Source organism: Lepidothrix coronata, unplaced genomic scaffold, assembly GCF_001604755.1.
Source record: "Lepidothrix coronata isolate B3197 unplaced genomic scaffold, Lepidothrix_coronata-1.0 Scaffold316, whole genome shotgun sequence".
Lineage (NCBI taxonomy): Eukaryota > Metazoa > Chordata > Aves > Passeriformes > Pipridae > Lepidothrix > Lepidothrix coronata.
The window spans coordinates 238,134-250,209 of NW_016690496.1; the positions used below are offsets into that span (position 1 = coordinate 238,134).

Genomic DNA, 12,076 nt, shown 5'->3' on the forward strand with positions numbered 1-12,076 from the left:
CCTTCATCCATCCATCCATCCATCCCACCCTCCATCCATCCGGGAGGCTGGGGGGGTGGCTGGGTGGGGGCTGCGTTGCCGGCGGGGGGGGTGGGCTGTGAGCGAGGATCGAGCGGCGATGCGGGTGTGAGCGGCACCGGCAGCTCCGCGCAGCGCCCGAGCCCACCCGGGGGGGCTGCCAGGACCCCATGGCGGGGGTGCCGACCACCGGCTGAGAGCCCCCCCAGCGCGGCGGGATGGTGGAGGAGAGCGCGGGCGGAGGGGCGCGGCGGGGTCCCTGCCGCCCCCCGCCAGCCCCCAGCCCCAAAAGGCTGTGGAGCGTGGAGCGCTCCGGGAAGGGCTGGCGCCTGGAGCGCCCCGTCGGGGTGGATTGCAGCTCGCCCGAGCCCCGCTGCATCTGGCTGAGCAGCCTCCGCCGACACGCTGCCACCCCCGACCCCCGCCCGCCCCCGGCCCCCCGCCCCGGCCGCGGGGGCAGAACCGACAAGGGCCGCCGGGTGAGAACCGAGAGCAGGGGGTCGCGCCTGGTTTGGGGGGGCGGGGGGGGCCTTGAAGGGATGGGAGGGGTCCCACAGGGCAGGGTGGGGTGTGCCCGGGGGCTGTCACAGCTCCTGGGCTGCGGTGTGTCCCCTTCGTCCCCTCCCGTGCTGGGGTCGGGGGTGGGGGTCCAGGCTCCTGCTCGTGAAGGTGTTTTGCTCCCGGTGCTCAGCTCGCCGTGTTTGGGAGGGGGGGATGGATCCTGCCCCCCCCCCCGGGGTGCAGGGAAAACACTCCTTTGTTCTGCAGGAGGGGGACACCGGTGGGAATTACCCGTCCCTTCGTGTCCCCGTGGGGGTGGGGAGGTGACTCGGGGTACAGGGACCTGGTGACACCTCTGATGGGGGGTAAAAGACCTCGCAGGAATTAGGGTGACTTGGGTGGGGGCCTCTGGGTGTCACAGCCACTGGCACGAGCTGTGCCAAGGATCAAGGGGTTCCTCCCCATCCCTGCAGCCTTCATGGGATGGGGGCCTAGGAGAACTGGGATAAGGAGGATGAGGACACAGCTGGTGGTATCGCAGCAGAAACCACCAGGATGAGGTTAAATAAAGCCAAAAATCTGGGAGGAGGAAGAGGGCTCTGAGGACAAACGGCTGAGGTGACAAATTGGGTGCCAACCCCACTGCGGGGGGGGGAACAGGAGCATCTGCAGGGCCGTGAGCCAGCGGGGGGGGGGGAGGATCCAAACCCGCGACTGGGGGGGCTTTGTAGCCCGACAAAAGCTTCAAGTCGGGATGGGTGAGGAGGGAAACCGAGGCACGGCGGGCGGGACGGTGCCACCACCACACCTGGGGACCGTGTCACCGTGTCACGGCCGCCACGACGACAACAACGGGGACACGCCGGGGCCGCTGCCGCCGTCGGTGTCTCCTCGGAGCATCCATTCCGCCCTCTCCCCGGGGCCTGTCCGTGCCGGTTAAAATCAGCAGGGGCACATTCAGCTGTCAGCTTAAAAATAATCCGGCGAGCCGGCGGCCGGCACAATGGAGGGGCAGATGGGCCCGGGCGCCGCCGGGATGCTCCGGCCCCGCCGCCCGGGGATGGGGGTCCCGCGGGAGCCTGGGGTGCCTGTTGCCATCTGGGGTTGGGTTTTCCGTTGGGATCGAGCGGCACAAGGCGGGGGGGGGTGGCAGGGGGCTTGTGGGGGACTTTGCTGCCTGTGTGGTGTCGGGAGGTACTGGGGTTTTCCGGCTCTCTCCTGTGGTGGGGTTTGGGGTGTTCTTTCTGTTTTGGGGTGTGGGAGCGCCCGAAGCGGTTGTGCCTCCCTCCCAGGTCGTGCAGCAGGGGTGGAGGGGGTGGGTGGGTGCGATGCCTCGTGCCAGAGGCATGTCCTCACCCCAGGGACCCCATCCCCAGGGGGATGGGACCCCCGTTCCCCCCGTGGGCTCCGTGTGGGACGTGCTGGACAGGGGGTGCAGCCCGGCCCCGCCGAGCTGCCGTCAGATCTCCCCACCGGCAGCGAAAAGGCCCACTCAGCACAGGCACAGACAAAGGCTTTTTGTGCCTTGTCCCTTTGTGTCCCTTGTCCCTGTCCCCTCCCCGCTCCCCATCCATCGCTTCCACCCAGACAGCCCCTGAATTTTAACACCCTCGTCCCAGGATGGGCTGATTCCAACGGCTGCAGCAGGGAAGGAGCTGCCACTCGGGAGCAGATCCCGGTGGATCCGCTGCTCTGCCTGTCCCTCCAGCTCCCAGATTGCCAGTTTCTCCTGTTTTAGCAGAGCTGGGTGCTCCCAGGGCATCAGGCAGTGCCCTCTCCTCCCCTTGGCCACGGAGCTGCTCCCGCTCCAGCTGTGCTGGCGGATGTGCAGCCAGATGTGCAGCCAGATGTGCGGCACAGGGAGCAGCACCGTCCCTTACCGGGGCTGTGCTAAACCCTCCTGGCCTCAGCCAGGGTGTTGGGACTCCTGGATGCCTCTCCCAGCTCCCTGCCTCGGTGCCAGGAGAGATGCCCGTGGCTGCTCCAGCTCCGCCACAACCCCATTGCCCCTCCCAGCACTGGCACTGGGAGCTGTGGGATGGAGCCACATCCCCTTTGGCCCCATCTGCTGCTCTGGGCAGTGCCCCTTGCCAGATCCCAACACGGTGCCAGGTCCCTGCTCCGGCTGGGGAAGCAGCACTCATCCCACCACCTCCCGGACGGCTCTTTCCGGCTTGCCCAAGGTTATTGCCACGGCATCACCAGAAGGGACCTTTTGTCCCCGAGTCCCTCAGCCATCCGCCCCCATCTCTCCTCCTGGGTCCCATCCAGACCCCCAGGCACAGCTCATTTATTTTTATTTCCTTTCCATTCATCTTCTTCCCAAAGGTCCCACGTGAGGAGTCTGGGGGGGGGATGCTGCTGGGCTGGGTGGGCTGTGGGGGCTGGAATTTGCTGCTGGAGGGCTGGGAATAGGGAGGAATAGGGATGGGGGGGACGGTCTTAGGAGTGGAGCAGCCTTTTGGGCAGAGCTCAAGGGGTGGGCACGTGGGGGGGCTGGTCCTGTACCCCCCCTCCCCTCTCCAGAAGTGACATCTTGTCCTTGTCCCCCCCTCACAGCCGACGCCGGGCCGGAGAGATGGAGCATCCCCGAATGCCAACGCGCCCCCGGAGGGGGGGTCCTTCCCCTGGGTGGGCCCCAAGACGGTGGTGCTGCGGAAGAGCTCCCAGGGGGGGTTCGGCTTCACCCTCCGCCACTTCATCGTGTACCCCCCGGAGTCGGCCGTGCACTCGGCCAAGGTAGGGCCGGGAGCTGGGGGGGCCTGGGGGGGCTCTGGGGACACTGGAATGCTGTGGTTGGATGCAGTGTTTGGGCTGGGGGTGGGCAGGCGGGCTCTGGGAGATGAGGAATGAACCGTCCGTCATCACCTGCTTTGTTGGGGTTCCTGGAGCTGCCCCCACCCCCCATGGGTGTCCCTGGAATGGAGGAACCTGTGGAGCTGCTGGGAGATGTGGGAATCAGCAGCACTTCTGGATCCTTTTGGGATGGGACACGGCTGCTTGTGGGAACAGGGAGAATCCCTCGACCCCGAAGGATGGCTCCAGCATCCCTGGGAATGGCAGGAAAAGGCACTTCAGAGCCCTCAAGGCCAGCGAGGCCCAGTGGATTTTTGGGTCCCAGGCTCCTGGCTGTTGGTGAGAGACTTTCAACTGGATCTGCCCCGGGATCTGTGTCCAGCTGCAGCCAGACCCTCTCCAGGTGCTGCCTTCTGGGGGGACTCAGCTCTGGATTGACCCTCCTGCACCCCCTGAACCACCAAGAAGCCCCAATCCAGGCAGCACCTTCAACCCCCCTGGATGGAGGGATCCCATGAGCAGCTTCCAGCCTGGATGGAGCCCTCTAAACCCAAAGGGACGAGCCAGCTCCGATCTCCTGGAATTTGGAATCCCCTTGCCCCGCTTCCCGCGGCAGCGGCTTTGTGTGGATGAAGGGAGAAGAGTCTGGGAGCCAAGTGATCCATCACTGCTCCAAGCCTGGATGGACCTGGATGCTCCCATCACCCCCAGAGCTTCAGAGCTGCCCCACGGCTCCGGCTGCCCCACGGGCTGGCGTTGGCAGACGGGGAACTGCGGTGGGAAGTGAGTCACAGGGTGGGGAGAACCGACTCGCCGGAATCCCCGCTCGGCATCCTCCGTCCCGGCGCTTTTCCCAGGCTCCTCGTATTCTGCTTCCCCAAAATCCTTCCTGTCCTCCCGCCCCGGGAACACGGACCTGCCCCGTCTCCGGCAGCGTCGCCCTGGTTCTGTCGTGGGAACGGCCTGGAGCTCCTCCAGACCCACCCGCTCGCTCCCGCCTCTCCAAAGGATCCTCCAGGAGCGAGGGATCGATCCTGCCCCGCTGGGCACCTGGGCCGAGCCCTGCCAGGGCGGCCGCGTGGGAAGGAGCCGGATCAGCGCCGGGAGCTGGGGATGCTCTTGGAAAGAGGCTGGGAATAGCTGCGGGCCGCGGAGCCGGCGGGGCAGGGCGCGGCGGGGCTGGCTCAGCACCCGCGGGGGGCCGGCAGCCGGCCAGGTCCGGGGGCTGAGTTTCGGTGGGTTGACTCAGCAGGGAGGAGGGTGACGGTGCCGGCGGTGGTGCCGCGTTCACCGCGCGCCGCGTTTGGCACCGCCCGGCCCTGGGAGTGCGGCTGCCGGGATGCCCCAGGGGCTGGGAAGGGCTCTGGGATGCCCTGGGGGCCGGGAAGGGCTCTGGGATGCCCCGGGGGCCGGGAAGGGCTCTGGGATGCCCCGGGGTGAGGAGGGGCAGGGAGGGGGTGAGTCCGTGCCTCCAGGGGTTCTCGGTGGCCCCACGGTCCTGCCCTGGCACTGTGGCAGCCGGTCCTGCGTGCCGAGGCCGTGGAATGTGGCTCTTCCTTCCCACCACCGGGAGTGATGGCTCCAGCCCTCTCCTCCTCACTGGGAATATCCCCCTGTTACACTGGGAAGGACACTGGGCCCTTCCCAGCACCCTGGAGGGACTTGGTGCCCTGGGGACATTAGTCTGTGTCCCCACTGGCTGGGGGACGGGGCCAGGCCTGTGTCCCCCCCCAGAGATGGAAGGATCTGGCACTGGTGGAGTGAAAATTCCCGTTCCAGGTGCCCGGGTGCCTTCCTGGGACACGTGTGTGGGGCTGAGGAGCCCGGGGTGCTCCGTGTCTGCGTTGGGGGCTCAGCAGTGTGGATGCAGCACCCTGTGTCCTGTCCCAGCCTGGGACCCCCCTGGGCACCGTGGCTCTGCTGGGGGGTCCCCAAGGGGTGAATGTGGGATAGAAGGGTGGGGATCCACCAGCACAATTCCCACCCCACGGGACAGATCCACGTGGCTCCCAGGGCTGTCCCCTGCCCGTGGCTGGGAAGGGGGTGCAGGACCCCTTTGCCACCCCCCTGCAGTGCCCACTGCAGCCCTGGCAGCCCACCCCAAGCAGTGGGAGGCTGCAGAGATGGGGAGGGACAAGGATTCATCCCACAGATGGGATGGATCCCTCCCCTGGCACCGCACTGTGGGGGCTCAGGCTGTCCCTGACCAGGCTTGGTGGCCCCGGGCGAAGGGTGAGATGCCACCCTGGGGCCCCTTTCCCACTCCCCTGCCCCAAAACTGGCCCCTTTCCCATCAGCTGGGTGCGGGGGGCTCCGTTAGATCCCACTGCCCGCCGGGGCCACGCGGGCGGCCGGGATCCGGTGTCAGGAGGTAATTTTAGCTGGGGGCAGTGGAGGCCAGAGGGACACGCCGGCCCCGCCGGGGGCTTCGTGGGGCTGCCACCCCAGCCCCCTGTCACGGGCCCCACCGCCAAATCAACGCTTTTCTCTTCTCTTGGCAGGAGGAGGAGAATGGGAACCGAGCAGGTGAGCGCTGGCACTGCCACGGGACCCCCGGGGTGGGCGCGGGGGGCACGTGGCTGTCTCGGGCCACAGCGGGCGTTGCTGTGGCTGTCGCTGTCACCACAGCCCTAAATTTCAGCTGGAGGTGAAGTGACACAGTGCTTTGGCAGCACTTTGGTGGCACTTTGCGCCCTGGAGGGGCTCAGTGTCCCCAGAACCCCTTGGGAGGTTTGTTGGACATCACGCCCGGGGGGGAGGTCTGCCCGCAGTGAAGGGGGGGCTGCGGAGTGGCCAGTGCTGGCCCCCGCTGAGCACGGGGTGTCTGGGGACAGGGACACGGCCCCGCTGAGCTCCTGGAGGCTCCCGGTGACGTGAGTGAATGTGAAGGTGTCAGAACGGATCGGCGCTGGCGCGGTGACGCGGCGCCGGGGCCGCGCTCCCCGGGGAGCCGGTGCGGGCGGCGCTGCCAGAGCCGGCACCCAGCGCCCAGCAGGGCCGGGGGGCTCTGACCTCGGGGTCCGGGTGGTCCCGGGGGGGTTTGGAATCCCTCGTGGGCTCCGTGCCCACCCACCCACCCGGCACTGGTGGCTTTTGGTCTTTCACAGGGGACTGGGGGTGACGGGGACCAGGAGCTGCCCCGAGTGTTAGGCTTCCCCCTGGGCAGGATCTGTGCTCGCAGCAGGGCTGGGGGAGGCGAGGAGGTGACCACAAGGGGCCAAATGTGCTCCTTGCTGTGGGGTGGTCCTGGCTGTGCCGGCAGCTCCCTGATCGTGTGTCCCCACGGAGCAGGTCCCCCCCGGAGCCGCCTGGAGCCCATGGACACCATCTTCGTGAAGAACGTGCGGGAGGACGGGCCGGCCCACCAGGCCGGGCTGCGCACGGGTGAGTGGGGACACGGGGCTGGAGATGGCCCCAGGCTGCTCCTGGGATCCACGGGATGCTCCGCCTCCTCTGCCAGGGACTTCCTTGCTTATTTTGCTCTTTTTCTTGCATTCCTTCTTTTTTCTCCTCCTTCTCTCTGCTCCCTGTGAGTGCTGTGCTCTCTTGCTCTGCCCAGAGCAGCGTTGGGGTCCCCGTGGGTCGGGCTGGTTTTGGGGTCCCCGTGGCTCCTCTTGGCAAAATCCCCGTTCAAACCCTGCCGTGAGTGACCGTGGGGACATCCAGGTGCCACCACGGCCTTGTGGTGACACTGTGCCCTCCTGGGGCTCTGCAGGTGACCGGCTGGTCAAGGTGAACGGGGAGAGCATCATCGGGAAAACCTACTCGCAGGTCATCGCGCTGATCCAGAACAGGTGAGTCCCCTTCCTGCGGGTGGGAGGTGACGGGATGGGGACACGTCACAGCAGGCACTGTCCCCCTGGGTGTCACTGGGATGACAGGAGCCCTGAGGCAGGGAAACAGGGACAGGCAGTGATGGGCTGTCACCGTGGCGATGGGGATGTTCATCTCGTGGGGGTGAGATTGGGGGCAGCTGGGGACCGACCCCGTCCACCCTGACCCCTCTGTCCCCTCTCCCCAGTGACGATGTGCTGGAGCTCTCCATCATGCCCAAGGATGAGGACATCCTCCAGCTGGTGAGTTTGCCGGGCAGGTTTCAGGGACACTTGGGGACAGGGCTCCACCAGCATCCCAGGAGGATCAATGGGTGCAGAGATGGAGGTACCAGGGGTCCAGGGCAGGAACATGGGGGATGTGGCCTCTGTTTTTTGGGGACATCCTCAGGCATAGCTGGAGGATGAGTTGCTCTGGGTCTCAGGGTCTGACTTACCCTTGGAGCACCCCGGGTGCCTCTGCTGTTGGTGAGCTGGGATCTGAGGGTGAGAGTGGCCCTGCAGGGTGGCCCGAGCCAAGGGGTGTAAGGGGGCCTTCTGGTGCTCCTCTGGTCCTGTCTTGGGTATTAGGTGACACCACTGCTTGTCCCCGGCCTGGGGGTCCCATTCCCATGGAGTCTGGGGGGTCTTATAGCCCTGGAAAGGGGGGGGTCTCCCATCTGTGCCTGCTCCGGGCTCTGGGAATCCCCAGGCATGGAGTCAGAGGTGCCTGTGAAACGTGAGATGGGAGAGCTGGGCCGGCCATGCCGGGGTATTTTAGGAAGGAGGGGAGGGGAGAGCGGAAGGGCTGGGGTTGGTGCTGGGGAGGGACCCCATGGGAAAGCAGGACCAGGGCGGCAGGAACCAGGTAGGGAGCACAGCTCGGGTAGGGAGGAGCAGAGATCATTCCTACAGTGGGAATGGGGGGATTGTGACCCCGTCCCCCCACCCTGACCCCATGTCCCCCCACAGGCATATTCCCAGGATGCCTACCTGAAGGGCAACGAGCCGTACTCCGGCGGGGCGCAGAGCATCCCCGAGCCCCCTCCCATCTGCTACCCACGGAAGACGTACCCCTTCCAGGCACGGGGTGCTGAGCCCCCCCCGGGCCAGCCGCCGGACCCCCGCGCCCACCGCCCCTCTGCCACCGGCCCCTCTGCCACCGGACCCCGGAGCGACGCCGGCGGCAGCCCCGCACACCGCCCCGAGGATCCGCAGCCCGGGGGTCCCCCCCCGCGCCCCCACGGGCACCCCAGCTCCTTCTCCCGCCCCGGCTGCCCCGGCAGCGCCACATCCTCCGTGCCCGACCGCTACGGGATGCCCCCCCCCGCCACCGCCGCCTCCTGCCACGCGGCCCCCAAGCACCTCCCGGAGCACCGGACTCACTGCGGCTTCCAGGAGGCCGTCGGGGGGCTGTCGGGGGCCGGGCGGCCCCCCCGGGACGTGGCCCAGCGCGTGCCCGGGCGCCAGGAGTGCCAGCAGGCTCTGTCGCGCTGGTTCTGCAGCCGGGAGCCGCGGCGCAGCGCCTCGGAGGAGCGCCGGCACGCCCTGCCCCGCTACCGCAGCGTGTCCCAGGACCGCCTGGGGGGCTCGGCGGGCGCGGCCCACCGGGGGTGGCCCCACAGCGCCTCGCACGACACCCTGCTGCAGCCCACCCGCGAGGGCTGGGCCCCCCGCGCCCGCTCCGACCACGCCCTGGGCAGGTACGGGCGCTCCATGGAGGCGCTGGAGCCCCGAGCGCTGCTCCCGCCGCACCTCGACCGCTCCGCGTGGCCGCCCGAGAGGCTCTGCCGGGCCGCCGGGAGCGCCGGGCAGCCCATCCCGCACGGCTCCTTCGCACCTCCCTCCTCCTCCTCCTCGTCCTCCTCGCGGGAGCCGCCGCCGGTGCAGAAACACCCGTCGCAGCCCAACCTGCAGAGCGTGGACGACTCGGGGTACATCGGCTACCGCAGCTACAGCCCCTCCTTCCAGCGCCGCACGGGGCTGCTGCACGCCCTGTCCTTCCGCGACCCGGCCTTCGGGGGGCTGCCCACCTTCAGCATCGCCCAGCGGGCCGTGGCCCCGCTCACGGACAGCATGGTCACCCCCCTGCCACCGCTGCCCGCCGGCCCCACGGCGGGCCCCGCCGCGCCCCGGGAGCAGCGGCCGGAGGGCGGCCGAGCGGCCGAGCAGCCCGAGGAGCGCAGGGAGGAGGTGGTTCTGCGGCAGAAGCCGCCCACGGGCCGCAAGATGCCGGTGCCGCTGCGGCAGATGAACTTTGTCTTCCCCGAGGGGGTGAAGGAGACGGACATTTGCGAGCCCTCGGCCCCCGGGGGCAAAGGGGAGAGGCCGGTGGCCGAGCGGCCGGGCCGGCGCATGGCTCCCTTGGCAGCCCCCGAGGACTCCCTGGCGTCCATCCCCTTCATTGGTGAGTCCCAAATAGGTCTGGAGGAGCCACAGGTCTGCCCTGTCCTTCCCCGTACTTGCTCCCAGGGAGGGACCCCTGGGCTGGATGGGAAGGGAAGGGATGGAGTAGGGATGGGGGGTGCAGTGGTGCTGTGGGTGAGGGTCTGGGTGCACCAGCAGCTCCTGGCTTTGCCAGGGGTGGGAGCATGTCCCCCCTGCCCGACCCAGACACCTACAGACCCACCATGGGGCAGAAGTGCTGAGGGGTCCTGGCAAGGGACGTCCCCTGCCCCAACACCCCCTACAACACTGCCCACTCCCCTCGCAGACGAACCCACCAGCCCCAGCATCGACCTGAAGGCCAAGCACGTCCCGGCCTCCTCGGTGGTCTCCAGCGCCATGAACTCGGCGCCCGCCGTCGCCACCAGCCCCTCGTCACCCACCTTCGCCTTTGCCCTGTCCCGGCACTATTCCCAGGACTGCAGTAAGTGCTGGGTGGGGGGAGAACCATCCTGGGGGCTGTGGGGGGAGCAGCCCCCCACCCTGGAGCTGTGTCCCGTGCCCCCGGGCTGACCAGGGTGGGCTTTGCCCCCCTCCCCATCGCAGGCAGCATCAAGGCCGGCCGCCGCTCGTCCTACCTGCTGGCCATCACCACCGAGCGCTCCAAGTCCTGCGACGACGGTCTGAACGCATTTCGGGACGAGGCCAAGATCCTAAGGTAGGATCCTAAGGGACGCACTCCCCCTTCCCAGTCCCACCACGCCCCCCCAGCCACCATCCCCTCCCCACCGTCCCGCTGACGGGGGCTGCTCTCCCCCCAGGAGGATGCCCAGCCGGGTCCCCAGCCTCCGCATGCTCAGGAGCTTCTTCACCGACGGGGTGAGTTGTGTTGGGGGTCCTGGGGGTGCCCCCAAAGAAGGGTTGCCTTGCCGGGTGCTGGCAGAGCAGGGGTGCGGATGGCACCCAACGCCTCCCTCCGGTCCCCCCCCGCAGTCCCTGGACAGCCTCGGCACATCCGAGGACGCCCGTTCCAAAAGGCACTCGACCTCCGACCTCTCGGACGTCCCGTTCAGCGCCGTGAGGAAGGAGGGCTGGCTCCACTGCAAGCAGATCCTCACCAAAAAGGGGAAGGTAGGCGGGTGCCCCCCCGGAGCCCGGCGGCCGCGCGGGGGGGACGCTCCCCGCGGGGAGCAGCCCTGAGGCGCGCTTGTGCCCCGTCCCTTGTGCCCGCAGAAGGTCGGTGGAGGTCTCCGGCAGTGGAAGCGCGTGTTCGCCGTGCTGCGCACCCACTCGCTGTACCTGTGCAAGGACAGGCGGGAGGCGGTGACCTGCGCCCCGGCCCCAGGTGAGGAGGAGCCGCCGATCAGCATCCAAGCGTGCCTGGTGGACATCTCCTACAGCGAGACCAAGAGGAAGCACGTCTTCCGCCTGACGACCGCTGACTTCTGTGAATATCTCTTTCAGGCAGAGGATCGGGAAGACATGCTGGCCTGGATCAAAGTCATCAGGGAGAACAGCAAGGCTGAGGGCGAGGTGAGAGCCACATGGGGCTCCCGGCTGCCTCTGGCTCTCCCGGCACTAACCGCCTCGGCTCTCTCCGGCTCTTTGCCTTGTGCTGCTTCCCCAGGCCACGGCCAGGCCCGTGCCGTGCTCCCAGGGTGGCGTGGGGGCTCGCGGGCGCCGCGGCGTCCAAGAAGAGCGTGGCCCCGTGGCCTCGGCCAGGGTGGGGTGCGCGGGGTGCTCAGGGTGCTCGGCGGAGGTGCCGTGGCTCTCCCTGTGTTCCGGGCAGGGCCGGCGTTGGATCTTGTTGGATCTTGGCGGTGTTTTGTTGTTTGTGTTTGGGACAGGAGCGTGCGTGGCTCTGCCCTGGTGTGCCATGGCATGACGTGTCTCTGCCCTGGTGTGTCGTGGCTCTGCTCTGGTGTGACGTGTCTCTGCCGCGGTGTGACGTGTCTCCTTTCACGGAGAGAGGTCTGGGCTCGGTGCTGCCGGGGCTGGCGCCGAGTCAGAGTTGAGCCCTCGCCGCGCAACCGTGGGCTGTTCAGCGTGTTGCTCGGGTCTGAGATGGGGAGAGCTGTCCCTGGGGGGCCGTGGGCTCCGGAGGATGGATGTGCCGGCGCTGGGCTGGCTGTGCCATCCCCCCACGGGGCTGCGGTGGCTCGGTTTGGTGTCGGCGATTGTGAAGGGTCACGTCAGGCTCCAGCCCCACGGGGCGCGTTGAGCTCGGAGCAGTCTCTGGTTCTCGGTGGCACAGCCCTGCACCGGAGGGTGCCGTGGGCCCGGCGAGGGTGGCGGTGCTGGTGCTGCCGGGTTGGAACACGTGGAGCCGTCTGGGCAAACACCGGAGTTGTGGAGTTGTGGAGTTGTGGTGCCTCTGGGCGGGGCCGGGATCCCGCAGGGATGGATCCGTGGCTGTGGATGCTGCGTGGAGCAGGGCCAGGATCCCGCAGGGATGGATCCGTGGCTGTGGATGCTGCGTGGAGCAGGGCCAGGATCCCGCAGGGATGGGTCCGGGGCTGTGGATGCTGCGTGGAGCAGGGCCAGGATCCTGCAGGGATGGATCC

The 12,076-nt window shown here is 68.2% G+C and overlaps 1 protein-coding gene across 1 annotated transcript in view; it reads left to right on the plus strand.

Moving 5' to 3' along the window:
• The first annotated feature begins 236 nt into the window (after positions 1-236).
• ARHGAP23 (Rho GTPase activating protein 23) overlaps positions 237-12,076 on the plus strand; it is an 18,794-nt gene continuing 6,954 nt past the window's right edge. Inside the window, exons 1-12 of the mRNA XM_017837896.1 lie at positions 237-497; positions 3,079-3,258; positions 5,817-5,841; positions 6,607-6,699; positions 7,031-7,109; positions 7,337-7,391; positions 8,100-9,534; positions 9,841-9,996; positions 10,119-10,230; positions 10,334-10,391; positions 10,506-10,643; positions 10,746-11,150. Coding sequence (XP_017693385.1) covers positions 237-497; positions 3,079-3,258; positions 5,817-5,841; positions 6,607-6,699; positions 7,031-7,109; positions 7,337-7,391; positions 8,100-9,534; positions 9,841-9,996; positions 10,119-10,230; positions 10,334-10,391; positions 10,506-10,643; positions 10,746-11,150 — 2,997 coding nt within the window. The remainder of the gene's footprint in view (positions 498-3,078; positions 3,259-5,816; positions 5,842-6,606; positions 6,700-7,030; positions 7,110-7,336; positions 7,392-8,099; positions 9,535-9,840; positions 9,997-10,118; positions 10,231-10,333; positions 10,392-10,505; positions 10,644-10,745; positions 11,151-12,076) is intronic.